At 37.2% G+C, this 18,452-nt stretch overlaps 1 protein-coding gene across 1 annotated transcript in view; it reads left to right on the forward strand.

Annotated features, from left to right (window-relative positions):
- Positions 1-18,452, forward strand: part of ELAPOR2 (endosome-lysosome associated apoptosis and autophagy regulator family member 2) — a 217,837-nt gene that overhangs the window by 152,475 nt on the left and 46,910 nt on the right. The window contains exons 9-10 of the mRNA XM_077150709.1: positions 8,917-9,097; positions 10,683-10,811. Of these exons, the coding sequence (XP_077006824.1) occupies positions 8,917-9,097; positions 10,683-10,811 (310 nt within the window). The remainder of the gene's footprint in view (positions 1-8,916; positions 9,098-10,682; positions 10,812-18,452) is intronic.

The raw sequence follows: 18,452 nt of genomic DNA on the forward strand, positions 1-18,452 counted from the left end.
GAGAAGAATATGTATCCCGGTGTTTTAGGATGCACCGATCTGTATATGTCTGTTAGATCGAATTCATTGATCAGATTGCTTAGGTTCTCTATTTCTTTATTGATCCTCTGGTTATTGGATCTGTAGAAGAGAGTGGTGTATTGAAGTCTCCCACAATTATTGTAGAAATGTCTATTGCTCCCTTCAGTTTTGCTAATGTTTGCCTCATAAACTTTGAAGCTCTTTGGTTGGCTGCATAAACATTTATGATTGTTTTATCTTCTTGGTGAATTGTTCCTTTTATTAATATATAGTGTCCTTCCTTGTCTCTAATTACATCTTTGCATTTAATGTCTATTCTGTCAGATAGTAGTATAGCTATCCTTGCTTTCTTTTGGTTACAGCTTGCATGGAATATTTTTTTTCCATCCATTCACTTTGAATCTATTTGTATCCTTGTGTCTAAGATGAGTCTCTTGTAAACAGCATATGGATCGATCATGCTTTTAAATCTACTCTGCCAATCTGTATCTTTTAATTGAGGAGTTTAGTTCATTCACAAAGTTATTACTGTAAAAGCAGTACTTGAACCAACCATCTTATCCTTTGGTTTTTATTTGTCAGATATTATGCTGGTTTGACAGGATGTGTGTCCCCTAGAAAAGCCATGTTTTAATCTAAATCCCATTTCACAAACACAGAATAATCCCTATAAAATACGGTATGTTTGAAACTGTAGTCAGATCATCTCTTTGGAGATGTGATTTAATCAAGAGTATTTGTTAAGCTGGATTAGGTGACGACATGTCTTCACCCATTTGGGTGGGTCTTGATACATTTCTGGAATCCTATAAAAGAGGAAACATTTTGGAGAAAGAAAGAGATTCAGAGAGAGCAGAGCAGAATGACATAGCCATGAGAAGCAGAGTCCACCAGCCAGCAACCTTTGGAGATGAAAAACGAAAACACCTCCCAGGAGCTTTATGAAACAGGAAGCTAGGAGAAGAAGCTAGCAGATGACGCTGTATTCGCCATGTGCCCTTCCAAATGAGAGAGGAACCCTGAGCGTGTTCACCATGTGCCTTTCCAGATGAGAGAGAAACTCTGACTGTGTTCACCATGTGCCTTCTCACTTGAGAGAGAAACCCTGAACTTCATTGGCCTTCTTGAACCAAGGTATCTTTCCCTGGATGCCTTTGATTGGACATTTCTATAGACTTGTAATTGGGACATTTTCTTGGCCTTAGAACTGTACACTAGCAACTAATTAACTTCCCTCTTTAAAAGCCATTCCGTTTCTGGTATATTGCATTCTGGCAGCTAGCAAACTAGAACACATATATTTTGCCCACTCTCTCTTTTTATCCTCTAAGTTACCCTCATGAATACTCTTCAACTCTGTTCCTTTCTCCAGCCGTCTTTCTCCTTTCTGTTTTTTTTTTTTTCAGCCAACAGAACTCCCTTTAGTATTTCTTGCAAGGCAGGTCTTTTGTTAACAAATTCTCTCAGCATTTGTTTGTGAAAATTTTAAACTCTCCCACACTTTTGAAGGACGGTTTTTCTGGATAAAGAATTCTTGGTGGGCAATTTTTCTCTTTTAGAATCTTAAATATGTCATACCATTGCCTTCTCACCTCCACGATGGCCATTGAGGTATCAGTACTTAGACTTAAGTGGCTTCCCTTGTGTATAGTGAATCACTTTTCTCTTGCTGCTTTCAGGACTTCTTCCTTCTCTTCAACATTTGACAGTCTAATGTGTGTCTTGGAATGAGTCTGTTTGAATTTATTCTGTTTGGAATTCTTTGGGCTTCTATGATTTGCATAGTATGTCTTTTATATGTGCTGGGAAGTTTTCTCCAACTGTCTCCTTAAGTACTCTTTCTAGTCCTTTTCCCTTCTCCTCTAGGAAACCAGTGATTCTTATATTTGTGGGCTTTGTATGTCCATCATTTCCCTGAGGCCCAATTCAAATTTTTCCATCTTTTCACCATTTGTTCTTTTGTGTGTTTGCATTCAATTACCCTGTCCTCTAGCTTACTTATCCTTACTTCAGCCTCTTCAAATCTTCTGTTGTGTGTCTCTGGTATATTTTTAATTTGATCCCCAGAAACTTTCATTGCCATAGGATCTATTTTTTTTTTATTTACCCTTTCTAATTCTCCTTTGTGTTCTTCTGACATCTTCTTAACACAAAGTAACAGCTTTTAACTGGCAACAAGTTATAAAGTAAGGCCCTACAATAATGGCCAAATAAGGACAGTTTCTATATGGAAAATGCATATGGAGAGATATTGCTAAAGTGGGTTGAAAAGTAATTGGAATGTATCCTTAGCTAAAATTTTCTTAGCTAATCTTTAGCCTTACCAAAAGTAAGGTCAAAATAGATTTAGTTTATTCTGTATAGCAACCACTAATTCGTCATTACTGATGCTTAAATGATCAGATCTAGTAAACTAAGGGATCTTGGGCTTTGGTGTAATGAAAATATACAAAAGCCAGCTTTCTATTGTATCAGTGAATAGTTGTCCTGGGTGACAGTATCCAGTTAATCTGCTACCTATAGGAAGTGAGGCCATATAGTAAAATGTGTAAGGCACACAATACACACACATGTGCCCCTACATACATGTGTGTACACACAGGGATGTTGTACACATACACACACACAAATTGTATTTTCCTGTTGAGTGTGGGTGAACTCTGAACAGTTTCTCTGTATGGGACAAAACTAGTACTCCATAAATTTGGTGATTTTTGCAAAAGTAATCTAAGACCTGTTTCAAGAGAAATGTTCCTAACTTCAAAAGTAAACAAAATATTAAGCAATGGAAATGCAATGAAAACTCATATATAGTGAAGAAGTTTGGTTTGCATATGTGATTTCAGATTTTCCTGTTTTTATAATTTGTCCCAACATTTTTGTTGTTCTGATTTCGCTTTTGAAGAAGGTATTTTATTGTTGCTTAGAAGAGTCACATGATTTTCCAGTGGTTTAATGTTTCCCAGTTATTCTGCCACTGAGTTTTGGCTCCCTTTGTTCTGTCATGTTCTCTTTGCTTTATTTTCTGCCTTTCTTGGAGAAGATCATCGAGTTGATTGACAAGGAGAGTGGCTATTGATGTATTTGTAGAAGATACTTTATGGACTCCGAGCACTACTTTTTCTTACACAGGAATGTTATCGAGTTCTGTGTTTATTTTGAATCTTAGTTATCTGATTGGTTCTTGCCTGTAGAGCAAGTTTTTAGGAAACTTTTAATTTGTAATTAGAAGCTTTCTAATCCTGATAAGGAGACTCTTATTAACCCTATGAAAGGTGTAGACTACCTATTCATTCATTCATCTAATGAATGTTTACTGAGCATGGGTCATTTGCAGGGTAATGGATGATGAGGGCAGAGCTGAGCACAGACAGAAGAGCATCCGTGTCTTCATGGGCAGAGAGCAGTGGTGTCAAACTTCAGGGGGCATCAGAATTACCTGGAGAGCCCCTCCCCTGAGTTTATGATTCTGTAGTTCTGAGGCAGAGCCTGAGAATTTGCATTTTTGAGAGATTTCCAAGTAATTGTGATGCTACAGGTCCAGGATCTCAGCTCTGAGACCTTCTAGTCTAAATTCTAGAAAAAGGAGACAGGCAGGAAAATCAATGAATCTAACCCAATCTGGGAAGACTTCAGAGCTGCATAAAACCAAGAAAGAAAGCATTTCTGGCAGAGGGAGCAGGGTGCTGGAGACCTGGTGGAGGAGCACGGTGTATCTGAAACAACTAAAGAATGTGTGTGTGAAGGAAGTGTAGGGGTGAGGAAGTGTATTGCATTACATGCACCTGATGACATAGGTTAGTGCTAGAGTAGGTGTGGTTTTATAGGCTGTATTTGGGATTTCACTTTTATCCTAAGAACAATGGGAAATCACTGAGAGGTTCCTGGCACCAAAGTGACGTGAAGTGACTGGATTTATACTTTATATAGATTTCCTTGGCTGCATTTTGAATATAAGGTTTGAGGGAGTTGAGGGGGATGTGTGTAACCACTTAGGCTCCGATGGTGTTCTTCTCTGGATGGGAGAAGGAGGAAGCAGGGAAAGGGAATAGGGAGAAGGGGGGAGAATGGAGAAATAATTAGGAAGTAAAATTCTAAGGATGCTGTGATTGATGAGATCTAGAGGGTCCTAGAGGGAAGTGTTAAGGATGGGTAGTTGGAGGGTCATTGAATTAGAGAGCGGATTTGGCAAGGAAAGACCCTGAGTATAGTTTTATTAAATTGAGTCAGTGCTGGTGAGATACCTTCCCCCTCCCCCAGTGGAGATGTTAGAAAAGCAGTTGTGCACGTCAGTCTGGAGCTCATTAGGCTGTGGGGCTAGACATATGAATCTGAGAGTCATCAGCAAATAGATGGTAATGGAAGCTTTGGGCTTGGGGGAAATTTTGCAGGGAGAGAATGTAGAGTGGCTTAGGACTAAGCCAGTGCTAGGAAAGATGAGCAGGAGTGGTGACTGGGAAAAGCAGTTGGAGAAGTGAAAGGAAAACAAATAGAATATAAATATCCCAAAAGCTACAAATTGTGAATATTAAAAACCTGGGAGTAGTTAAGAAGACTGATGATCTTATTTAAGAATCATTAACTTGCCTGAAGGCATTGGGAAAATGTATATTAAATTCAAAAATCCATAAAGCTGGGAGGAAGGACAGAATTCAGATTTAGAAAAACCTCACAGTGCTTTAACAGTGAAACTTACATTAGTAAAATTTCAAGAGTATGAAGGATCCTGTATTTTTTCCTGAAATTGTAACTTGAGAAATTATAAGTGTGGCTTACAACAACAGAAATTTATTCCCTCACAATTGTGGAGGCCAGAAGTCCAAAATCAAGGTGCTGCCAGGGTGAGTCCTTTCACTCAGAGGGAGAAAAGGTCCTCTGTCCTAGCTTTTGTTGACACTGGCAATTCATGGTGTTCCTTGGCATAATTCTAATCTCTGCTTCTGCCTTCGCATGGCCTTCTTTCCTCTGTATCTCCCTCTGACTTTCTCTTCTCTTCCGAGGATACCTGTCATTGGACTTAGAGCCCACCCAAAATCCGGGATGATTTCATCTGGAGAGCCTTAACTAAATTATTTCTGCAAATACCCTGTTTCCAAGTAAGGTCACAGTCACAAATTCTGGGCATCAAGACAGACATATCTTCTCCTAGGGGTGGCGAGGGACGTCATCAACCCACCCCAGGTACTTAGTTTTCACTTAAGCTATTCAGGGTTGAAAAACATCAAGTTTATCACAGATCTGTAGACATTAAAGTTGCAAAGTTTTTGTTAGGGAATTGGAAACTTACGCAAAGTAAATCCCACTTGGATGTAATGATGTTCTCACAAGCAGAGCCACCCAGTTCAGGAATGGGCATGTTTTGTCAAATAGAAATCTTTCCGCCAAGGCTAGAAGAGCGTCTGCAGAGAAGGTGCTTTAGAAGGGAGCCTTCTTGAGAGGAGGCCTGAAACTATGCTCGATCATCTTTGGGTCTTGGAAATCCATGGTGGTTATAGAGGGTTTGCTAGTGCTTTGGTAGCATAATGTCTTCTACCTTCTTGACTCTTTGTCTTCCACGTTACGAATTATTCCAAATGTTCAATGCCTATAACATATACTTCAACAGGAATGAGGATAGGGGACATACAAAAGTAGTGTATACAGAGTAAGGGTTTTAGATCTGCCATTATCCTTATATGATTTAAACAAGTCAAATAGACTTGGGGTCTAGTTTCTTAATTAGGAGACGGGTGGGGGGGATCATGACATTTCTCAGTGGCTAGAATTTCTAAATTTAAGTAGAAATACCCCCATGTTCTTTTTTTTTTAAAAAAAAACTTTATAAAAACAGTTTTATTGAGATATAATCCTGAACATATTAATTTATCCATTTGAAGGATGTAATTCAATGCTGTTAGTATATATATTCACAGGATTGTGCAGCTATCACCATTATCTAATTTTAGAACATTGCTTGCCTAAATGCCCTGGCTAGAACCTCCAGTAAAATGTTAAATCGCCATAGCAACTTCCACATACAGGAAGAAGATTACTCTAAATGCTTCTGGGCGTTTAGAAAGGGTTAAGAAGGTTCCACAAGGAGTACAGAAAATCAGGAAAGACTTTACAAAGCAGGACCCAAGTGTACGCTGATATGAAGGCAGGTGTGCTGAGCACGTGCTTCGGGCAGGTGTGGATGTGGAGTCTGCCTTTGAAGGAGGGGCAGACACAACTTAAAAGAATGATATGGATGATTGCAAGAGAGACAAGTGATGAGTGCCCAGTGGCTTGCAACTGTAAAGGATCAAGGTTTGGGAAGAATAGAGAGACAAGCAGTATCCTGCCTGACTGGGACCAGCTGAGCCAGAATCTCAAGGGGACTAAGGCAGTTAGGTGGGTGGCTGTTGACAGGCCCTTTTAAAGCGCATGTAATTTGGCTGTGATGAATGTAGCCAGTCTATGAAGCTTTAGTACCTTTGGGCAGGGAGAAATGTACTAAACCCTGGACAAGCCCAGCCTCAAGATTTGTTCCTCCCAGTCTTAAATTTTATTCTGATGTGAGAGACACTTCCATCTGTACATATCTTCATGTGATTATTAAAAATGTTTTTAACTTATGGTTAATATGAATATATGTGGAAACTTTAGCTCTGCTGTAATCTTACTGGTTATCTGGCTAGTTTTGGTCTATTTAAGTTTTGGTTTCATAAAGTATTTCATAATTTTATGTCAGCTTCCCAAGGAATGAATTGATTGTTGGTTTTTCACCTACACTGTGAGCCATCTGGTGTGAAGGATCATTAATATTAATTACTATCTTTTCTCAGTCAGCCAGACTTGAGAGCATCTGTCTGTCCCCATTAGAAAGAGAGAGAGAGAATCAATTTTCTAGTGAAGCAAAAAGCTTTGCAAACAAACTTTTACTACAGAGCACTTGAAGTGTGTCTTCTAAGTGTTTAAATGTTTAAAGGTGGTGACCATTTTCTTATTTCGTAAAATTTAGTTTGAGTGGATTGAAAGTCAGGTGGTTATCGGATTTATCCAAATATATTTGCATATTCTATTATTTTTTACCCTTACCAAACTGATTCTTCTTGACTGATGGCTTTTTCATTTACTAGGTGTGTATGACTTTTGGGCAGGTTGCTCAACAGCTTTAATCTGGAGTTTCCTCATTTGTAAATTTGAGAATAGGAATATACCTGCCACCCAAGGAGGTTTGGAGGATTACTCAGTGGGCCCCGAGGTTCATTGTTCAGTGCTCAGCTTCAGCCCTGCCCCAGATCCCATGCGGGCACCACTGATCCCCAAAACAATGCAGTAGGTAACATCTGACCCACTGCCATTTTAACTCATGAAAAACATATCAGCATGTTAGTGAGTTGACTTGAATTTGAAATTTTTTTTCTATATTTGTTAAACCAGAACATTAAAGACAGACACCAAAATAATGATATTTATTGGTTTAGATTCTCTGAACTATATATTGCTTTTTCTCAGGGGAACTAAGAATCCCTCATGGTTACAGAATCTAATTTATTTTTCACCTACTTGGGAAACCGCAGCAGGAGTGGCCATATTTTATAGGGGTAAGAGAAGCAGATGGGTGAAGTGGCAGGTTAAATTATACTATGACATAGGCTGTAAAATGAATGTAGAAAAAGAGAGTTTTAAAAACAAAAATAGTTATTTATAGTTCCATTGAAGCATCTACCTTTTAAATAATTTCCTTAATCCTTCTTCAGAGAAGGTGAATTTACTTTTTCATAAGAAAGTACTTGAGGATAAAATATTGTGTATGCTTTTCTTTTAACTGGAGATAACTTATCAAGACTTGCCTTTAATTTTGGTTCTCTAGCTTCATTATTAGACTTAATATTTCAGAAATTGTTTTTAAGAGGAAAGAATACTTTCAATAGATTATATTTCTAATGAAAGGAATTTTTAGTCTCTTTTTAAAAACATTTACTTATAAAAAAGTGGATTTCTTTTTCTCTTTGCATTTAAAATACTTTTTTTCTTTGCTAAGCATATCAATTCTGTTTTGAAATAGTTAGGCCATTTAGTATTTGCGGTTTCAAGAAGAGAATTTCTAATGTTATAATAACTTTCTGGTTTGGCCAAGATGCAGCTATACTTTGTTTTGAGAGGAGGTGTATGCATGTGAGAAAGACTAAAGGGTTGGGTTGGATATACTTGAGTTCCTTGAAGACCGAGGCTGTCGGAACATCCTATGCCATGTTCCAAGCACATGGAATAATAGGTCTAGAAGCTTTTGGGGAAATACCTCAGCTACAGCCTTTGTAATCTAATATCTAGTTATTGAAAAAGACTCAGAGACCAGCCTCCGATATTTATGAGGTAACGATTCATTGTGGGGCTCTATACATTCTTTATTAAAAATATATATATATTTTTGGTGTGTGAGCATTACCTGCAAAGCGTGGTGATATGTGCTGTGGTTGAGGGGAAGGAAGAGAGTAGTGAAGTCCCCAAAATAAAAAAGATACGGTGTCTGCATGGAACCTTATGCTGCTTATATAATAAAGTGAATGATAGAAGAATAAAGTGAGTAAAAATAGATAGAGGAGTAAGCACTATAATCATTTTACCTATATTTAAAAGGGCACATGAAATAATGAGGAATATGATATGTAAGGGGTAGAACTGCCTTGGCTAAGTATAAAAGTGTTTGGGACGAATGCTTATTTCCCTCTCAAAGTTTCTTTTACTCTCATTTATCATTTATGTTGTAGTTTCTCTTCTGTTGGCCCTTCTATTCTGTCATCTACTTGGATTTTTCCTAGACTTTCAGTTTAGCATTTTTATTTCATATAATAACATAATTATTTTTAGAACTTTAAAGTAAATAAAGCCTGCCATATAACTTAAACATGCTCTTTTTTTTTTTTGCAGACACAGATAATGTACAAATGGATAGAGCCCAAAATCTGCCGGGAGGACCTCACAGATGCTATTAGGTTGCCCCCTTCTGGAGAGAAGAGGAATTGTCCACCTTGCAACCCTGGATTTTACAATAATGGATCATCTTCCTGTCGTCCCTGCCCCCCTGGAACGTTTTCAGATGGAACAAAGGGTAGGAAGTCGATTGGTTCAAGAACTGTACCTTTAGCAAAATAATCATACTGCACTGACCTTGTCCTAGATTGTTTTTAAGGCAGAATTATTTAAAACACACAATTTTCGGATCTCATAGCAACTGAAAAAAGTTGAAAATGATAATGGAATTGTGACACTGCAGCGACTTAGTTAACCTATAAGAGATAGGTTTTTGTAACAACATTTTGTGTCACACCCTCTTAATAGGATGACTTTTTGTCTTTGGAAAAAAAGTTCACTTAACTGTTAAGGATAAGGAGACTCTCCTTTCCAGTGTGTGTGTAAAAGTGCACATATGTTTATGCAAGTATAAAATATCATTTCTTCTAATTTGGTTTTATAATAACAAACCATCTTTATGCCATGATAATAGAAAAATTTCTCATTTTGAGCATATGCAATTAAAGCAGTTCCTAGGTAAATTGTTTGAAGGTATGCAGTTGGGAACTTTCAGTATTTACCAAATAATAAGATAGAAAAATTACAGAATTTGTTTTAATTTGAATAGAACAGGATTGCAATGTATTTTAGTTGAGGATGTCATACTTGAATATAACCATATGCTTAATATCCAGAGTCTTTGGGAAATAGTATTAAAAGAACTCTGGAGTCTAATTAAATCCAGTCCCTGCTTGCTATTTACAGGGTGATTTCACCAAGTTAGTAAAAACCTTTGAGCCTCACTTTTCTTATTTGAAAAATTAAGTATAATAGTACCTATGCCTCTTCAAGCAGGTTAAATGGTAATATCCCCTGTAGTACTTTGGCACTGAAGTGCTTGCTCAGTGAACATTTTCTGTCCCTACCACTTCTCTTATGACACAATGATGCAAAGAAACTTGACTAAATGTAAAGTGGTTGGAAAAGATCCTTCCATTTCTATATTACAAATGTTAATTTAAATGAGGCTTATTTATAAACTTAACTCTTTCAGTTACAAAACTCCTCTACTTCCAGCACCATTTCTCAACACAGTCAATATTTTGAACTTTAAGTAATCAGTCCATAATTATAGTACCATAACTATATGGTATTGATGTTCTGTTAAATAACTGGTGAAAGCGGGAAATATTTCCTTATGTGTGAGATGGAGGAAACTGTTCTAAGATTATACATAGGACAACTTGAACTTGTTTCAGAATTCATGATCTTGTGGAGGGAAATTCATTGTTAGCAGTTATGCCCAGAAAAGAAGGGAAAATTCATTTTCTTGTCGAAGAGCTCTTTCCAAATCTGTTATTTGAAACTTTGTTTATGGTATCTTTTTATCCTACAAAAATCTATAAAACTTTTGTGTGAAGCAAAAAAAAATAATAATAAAAAGATGCTATATATTTTTTGTCCTTTATCATATTGGTCGACTGTATATGTGCTATATCCAGAATTCTTTTTTCCAGATTACTTTTGAAGACAATTGACCATTTCTGAGAGGATTGGTCGTCAAATGTGTCTCCTTCCCATTTCCCTCTCTGCTAATTAAGGGGGTGTAGTGGTACCTGGAATGGAGAGAGTGAAAGTTGTCCTGATGCAGTTTAATTATAAATTGTTCTTGTCTCCTGTAGAATGTAGACCGTGTCCAGCAGGAACAGAGCCTGCGCTGGGATTCGAATATAAGTGGTGGAATGTCCTTCCTGGCAATATGAAAACGTCCTGCTTCAATGTTGGAAATTCCAAGTGCGATGGAATGAATGGTGAGTTCAGAGTCAGCCCGCTCAGTGCTTTCTGGCAGCTCTCAGGCTCAGCTCCCTAAAACAATACTGTTCCTGTAGGAGGGAGCAATATTACAATATTAACTTTAGTCCATAGTTTGCATTAGGGTGCACTCTTTGAGTGATTCAGTTCTATAAGTTTTTTTTAACCTTTTAAAATTTATTCTGGTAACATATATATAACCTGAAACTTCTCATTTTAACCACTTTCAAATATACAGTCTGATGCTGTCAATTATATTTACGATGTTCTACCATTGCCGCTATCCATTAACAAAATTTTCTATCACTCCAAATAGAAACTCTAGCCAAGTAAGCATTAATTCCCTATTCCACACTCTAACTCAGCCCCTGGTAACCTATATTCTAATTTCTGACCCTATGAATTTGCATATTCTAATTATTTCTTGTAAGTGATATCATAAGCTATTTGTCCTTTTCTGTTTGGATTGTTTCACTCAAAATGCTGTCTTCAAGGTCTAGCCATGCTGTAGCACGCATCAGAACACTATTACATTTTACAGCTGAATAATATTCTGGTGTATGTATATATCACATTTTGTTTATCCATTTATCTGTTGAAGGACACTCTTTGCTTCTGCTTTTTGGCAATTTTGAATAATGCTGCTATGAACATCAATGTGCAAATATCTATTCAAGTCCTGACTTTCACTTGTTTTTGGTATATATCTAGAGGTGGGATGGTTGGGCCATGTGGCAATTCTATACTTAACTTTTTGAGGAACCACCACACTGTCTTCAGCAGCAGCAACATTTTACGTTCCCACCAATAATGAATGAGAATTCTTATTTCTCCATGTTCTCTCCAACACTTATTTTCCTTTTTTTTTTTTTAATAGTAGTCATTCTATTGGGTGTAGAATATAATCTCATGATTTTGATTTGCATTTCCCTAATGGCTAATGGTTTTGACTGTATTTTTATGGGCTTTTTGTCTATGTATATCATCATTGAAGAAATATCTATTCAAGTCTTTTGCCCATTTTTAAATTTGGCTGTTTGTCATTTTGTTGTTGAGTTTTAGGATTTCTTTATATATTCTAGATTTTAACACTGGCCAGGTATGTGGTATCCAAATATTCTTTACCATTCTTTAGGTTGTCTTTTTATTTCCATGATGAAATCCTTTGGTGCACAAAATTTTTAATTTTGATGAAGTACTATTTATTTATTTTTTCCTTTGTTGCTCATGCTTTTGGTATAAAATCTGAGAAACTCATCCTAACATAAGGTCCTGATGATGCTCCCCTGTGTTTTATTCTGGGGGTTTTATAGTTCTAGGTTCTTATATTTAGGTATTGAATCCATTTTCCGTTGAGTTTTGTATATGGTATCAGGTGGGGGGTTACCTTTATTCTTTTGCACATGGACATCCAGTTTTCCCAGCACCATTTATTGAAGAGACTATTCTTTTCCCATTGAGTGCAGTTGGCGTTCTTGTTAGAAATCAGTTGGCCATAGATATGTGAGGGTTTATTTCTGAATTCTCTTTTCACAATTGTCACATTAGTTTTAAATCATTCATTACCTATCTAAAATAAGCAAGCTTGTCCTGTAGGAAGTGAGGTGTTTAAATGTGTAGGAATACAAAGATTAACAAAGAATAGGCCTTTGAATAAGGTTCATTAAACAGATGAGTAAAGGAGGGAAGAAAGGGCTCAAATTATATTAAAGATTATAAAATACTCCTTTCTTTGACCAGTAATCCCACTTCTGGTAATTTACCCTGAGGGAGAAGAAGAAAAATACAGTAGTTTTGGTAGGACCATGGGGGGTTTTGTTCATAAAAGTTCTTAAATTGGATGCTAAATTGAGGAAGTTAAAATCTATTGGAAAAATAAGATTCAGAAGGTCAGGGTGTTGACTGACTCTATGCAAGCACCAAAGGAATTGTGTGTATATGTGTCCATTTAACTAATAACACTTATCTGGAAATTTTATTTGTTTTTTTAGGGAACTTAGTCTGTTATGACAATGATTGACTTTTCCACTTTGCGTACTTATTCACTTAGAGGCTCTATTTTACATTTCTGCTAATTTTCAGAAAAATTCAATAATTAACATAAAAACTATACCTCCCTACAATATTAGTATGTGTTATTTAAATAAAAACTGTAAAAAATCAAAGATAAAAGGTGATATATATTTTTGTGACTGGATACTTTAGTAAACAGTCTTATGAGGAACAGAGCTCAAAAAAACATGGGTCCAAATGAGAGGCCCAGGGACTGGCCAGTCTCATGAGATAGTGACCCACAGTCATGGAGTCAAAGTGGATGTGCTTTGACTGTCTTCACATCATGATTTGGAGTACTTCGGGATTCATGTGTTTTCAGCCTGAATTTTGCACAGTTGCACAATAGGTATGCAGAAGTAAATCTTTCTATACTGGAAGTTTGCTTAAGAAGAAGTCAGAGTTGGAGACAATTTACTGTATATTCATGAAGGTGTTCACTGATAATAAACTGGAATAAAAAAAAAATTTGAAGTAATTTAAATATTCAGAAATAAGATCATGTTTACAAAAGTTATGTATTCTACTTAGATGAAGTATTATGCAATCATTAAAAATGGCAGCTACATGGAAAGCAATTTGGCAATATATTTCAAGAATTTTGAATGTTCGCATCCTCTAAACCAACAGTTAGAGAGAAATTTCTAGATTTCTAAATTTCATGATGCATGCACAAGGATATTTCAGTGTTATTTATAAGAGTGAAAAATAGGAAACAACCTAAAATTTTAAAAATGGAGGTATACTTAAAATTGGACAAAACCATATAGCATATTATTATTGTCATTCAAATTAGAAGTCAGAAGAATTTCGAATGAGGAAATGTTTTTAATACAATGATAACTAGACAAGTCAGAAGACAATGCTAAATGAAAAATAGAAAGCAGAGTGGATTATACAATAAAACCTAAGCTTTATATATTTTTAAAAGTATGCTTTAGAAAAGATTTGAAATGAAATAGACCAAAATGTTAGCAGTCATACTTGGGGAGGGAGATTGTGCTAGGAAGTTTGGATTATTTCTTAGGTTTTGTATATCTAATAAATATTCCTCGTGGACACACATTGCTTTCAAAATCAGAATAAGACTTTAAAATATTAGCTTAACAGTATTTATTCATTTAACTTAATATTTCTATTACTGGGATTCTTTTCCAGGGAAATAGCCTGAAATATAGAAAAGCATTCCAATTTGTATTAGATAACAGGTAAAAGTGGTCCAAATGGTTAAAAAAGAAGTGAGGATTTCAGGGAAAGTTGGCAGAGTAGAGAGCTCCAGGACTCTGTCCTCTCTCCAAAACAACTATTAAACAGGCAGAAAGTGTCTAAAACAACTATGTTGAAACTCCAGAGGCCAGGAGAACACTGTACAGCATCCAGGGAAAAGAGGCTGATAAATGACAGTAAATAACTGGCACTGTAAATTACTCTCTCCCTGCCGAGAATACTGGCACCATCCCCTACTCTCTCAGCAGGATGCTGGGGACCAGTCCCTGGCTAGCTGTTGGTGACAGAAAGAGACATAAAAATCATCATCTCCAAGAACAGGGTTGGGCACGGCTGATCACTGACCTTGGCTTTTGATTAGTGAATTCAGATTGCTGGTCCCTGGCTCTGAGTGTTGTTATTGTTTCAGCCCAATTCAGGCAAAGGTATAGGCAGCAGTGGTTTCAACCCCACCCTGATAAAGGCATCTGCAGCATCGTTTCATCCCTCCCAAGACATGGGTGGAGACAGAGGTGATTTAAAGACAGAGCCTACTCAGGACTATGAGAAGCAGTTAGCCAAAGGTCTGCATTTGACAGGTAGGCCAGGAAAGCTCAGCTTTGTAGAGCCTTCAGAGAAGATTTTGGAGCCCTTCCTGATCCCTCCCCAGGGCACTGTGGAGTTAGTCAATGGGCCTGGCCATGTTTTGGAGGGAAAATCTGACCTGGGAAAGTCTTCTGCAGGTGACCTTCCTTCTGGAATTTACCCTCCAGGCAAAAGTACTGTGAGACATAAAAGGAGTTTAGAAAACTATAGAGGCAGATGATCTGGTACAAAGAACTGCCTGTGTCAGAAGAGAGAGGTGTGTCTCCTGGGAAACAGAGGGAACAGCCGAATTCCACTCATCAGGGGAACTCCAGAGCAACCAATAAGCAAAAGCCCAGGGCAGGATGGACGCCCAGGACAGGGAAAACACTGTACTGTGCATTTGTCTTGAGTTGACCTTCCTGATAGAAGGGCTGAATTTCAAGAAAATCTCTGATTTACCACCAGCTGGTTACAAAGCCAAGAAAAGACATCCCAAGGGTAAATCCCAGAGTTAACATATTAAAATGTACAATATGCAAAAAAAAAAAAAAACCCAAACAAGACACAGAAACAGGAAATGATAATCCACCTAAAGGAAGAAGATAAAAATGCAGAAAGCACCAGCAAATTAAATGAGAATGTGGACACACTGAGCAAACCCTTGAATAATGATTGTAAAAATGTTCAATATGATGAAGAGAAACAGGATATCAGGAAAACAAGGAATGAGCAATATTGTGAGACTCTTAGTAAAGAGATAGAAATTTTAAAAGGAACCAAATAGAACTACTGGAGTGAAGGTCATAATAACTGACATGAAGAATGCCCAGGAGGGTTTCAAGAGCAGATTGGAGCTGGCAGAAGAATGAGTGAAACTGAAGACAAGACAGTTGAAATGAATCAGGCTGAGGAGCAAAAAGAAAAAAGAAATATTAAAAGCAACAGTAGATGGAGATAGCAATGGGACACCTCAAGCACAGCAGTATATGTATTATAGGTATTCCAGAAGGAGAAGAAAGAGATAAAGGGACAGAATAGTCAGAAATAATGACAGAAAACTTCCCAAACTTAGCAAAAGGTGTGACTATATACATCCAAGAAGTTCAGAGAACACCTAACAGGATAAACAAGAAGAAAAATACACCCTGTCATATACTGACTATACTACCAAATGCAAAGGACAAAGAGAGAGTTCTGAAAGCTGTAAGAGAAAAGCGAAGTGTTATGTACTAGGGAGTCCCAATGAGATTGAGTGCGGATTTCTCATCAGAAGCCATAGATACAAGAAGGGAGTGGGTTGAAAAACTTTAAGTGCTAAAGGAAAGCAACTGCCAGCCAATGAGTTTATATCTGGCGACTCTTTTTCAAAAATGAGGGAGAGATTAAGACATTCCCAGGCAAACAAAAGCCAAAGGAGTTTGTCATCACTAGACTGGCCCTACAAGCAATGCAGAAGGGTTTTTCAGACTGAGAGGAAAGGACACAGGACAGTATTTCAAAGCAGCATAAAAAAATAAAAATGTCTACAGTAAAGTAACCATTTGGGTAATTATATTGTATTGTTTGGTATGTAACTCCACTTCTTACTTCCTGTAAGTGCCAAAATGCAAACATAAAAATAATGATAAATCTATGATTTTGGAAGTACAGTGTATAAAAATATAAGTGCTAACAAGTACAAAAAAATGGTGTGGGGCACATGGGTATAGATTTATATGAACATACTATGGAAGTTAAGTTGGTATCAAGCAAAATATGAATGTTAACATATTTAGGATGCTGAATTTTAATCCCATAGTAGCCAAAAGGAAAGCAGATAAAAAATATACCCAGAGAGAAGTGAGATGGTAGTTAATATGGCACAACACAAAAAAGTAAATAAATATAGAATAGGCTTTAATGGAAGTAAGGGATAAAAAAGGTCTAAGACTTACAAAGGCTAAATAGCAAATGGCAGAAGAAAAAGCTGTGAGTAGTGGCTTTAAGCTTAAATGGATGAAACTCTCCACTCGAAAACAAAGAATGGCAGAATGGATAAAAAAAGCATAGCCCAACTAGATGCTGTCTGCAAGAGACTCACCTTAAAGTCCGAGATACAAGTAGCTTGAGAGTAAAAGGATAAAAAATATATATACCATGCAAGTAGTAATCAAAAGAGAGCTGGGGTGGCTATACTAATATCAAAAAAATAGACTTTAAGTAAAAAACAGTTACAAGGGACAAAGATGGTCATTATATAATGATAAATGGGACAATTCAATAGGAAGATAATGATTATATATATACACTTAAGCAAAGCCCCAAAATATATGAAGCAAAGACTAACAGATTTGAAGGGAGAAATTGACAGTTCTACATCCATATTAGGAGACTTTAACATACCATTCTCACTAATGATGGAACATTGATCCAGATCAGTTAAGGAAGTACAGGACTTGAAGGATGCACTAAACCAGCTAGACCTAACAGACATATATAGAACACTGTACCTGATCCAAACATAATACATATTCTTCTCATGTGCACGTGTCATTCTCCAGGAGAGATTGTAAGTTGGGTCACACAAAAAAAGCCTCAAGAGATCCAAAAATATTGAAATAATACAATGTATCTTCTCCAACCACAGTGAAATGAAGCTAGAAATCAGTAACAGGTTTATTTGAAGATTCACAAATAGGTGGGAATTAAATAGGTGGAAAATTCACAAATAGGTGGAAATTAAACAGTACACTTTTAAACAACAAATGCATTAAAGAGGAAATCAGATATGAAATTAGGAAATATCTTGAGGCAAATGAAAATGAAAATACAACATACCAAAACTTATGGGATGCAGGGAAGGCAGTGCTAAGAGGGAAATTAATAGTTCTAAATGGTTACGTTACAAAAGGAAGAAAGACTTTATATTAGAGACCTAACCTCAGAACTGGAAGAACTAGAAAAAGAAGTGCAAGTAAACCCAAATCAGGCCAAAGAAAGGAAATAATAAATATTAGAGTGGAGATAAATGAAATAGAAAACAAAACAAAAAAACAATAGGGAAGAGCAGCTAATAAATAGCCAGGAACAGTGCAGAACAACTGCAGGGGCCACATCAGTGACCAGACACACAGTGTACACCAGTCTAGACAAGCTGGACCAGCTGTGACCCCACCCAGAACCGTGAGTCCCCAAGACATGGAGGCAGGTGTCCCTCCCCCACAGACTGGTTCTCAGAGGGGAAAGAAAAGAGACTTAATAGCAGCAGGGGCTTAGCTCAGCCAAGCTCCAATTGTGGAATTAATTAACAAATTCTGACTACAAAAAATAGCCCCCCAGCTCAGCTGAACCTCGAGTAAAAGCTGAAGTTCCTGGTTTTTGCCTCAGTGCAGAGGGGGCAGGGCTGACAAATGAAAAAAACAAACAAAAAGGTTTTTTTGGATCAGACAGCACAAAATACTTGAAAAGGTCTGGGCTCTGAAGGAAAGGAGGGGGCACATAGGACCTGAAGATACATAGAGCAACATACCAACTTAAGCTCTTGATTGGCAAATCCGAGGAACGGGGATCCTGCTCTGAAAGGGAGTTTTTTCTTTTCTTTTCTTTTTTGACTGTTCTTTGGATATAACTACAAGGCTTCTCAGGCTCCAGCTGCCCCAGGCAAGGGCAGAAGTAAGCTTGTCTGAGAGACAAAGAGTCTGGTCAGGTGAAAGGAAGTAATTCCCTGGAGGCTCTGCCTTCCCCAGGAGAGGGGTGGAGCCCAGCTCAGGTAGAATCCCTCCCACAAGGAATTCAGACCCCAGGGTCTGGAAAAT

This window comes from Tamandua tetradactyla, chromosome 1, assembly GCF_023851605.1.
Source record: "Tamandua tetradactyla isolate mTamTet1 chromosome 1, mTamTet1.pri, whole genome shotgun sequence".
Taxonomy (NCBI): Eukaryota; Metazoa; Chordata; class Mammalia; order Pilosa; family Myrmecophagidae; genus Tamandua; species Tamandua tetradactyla.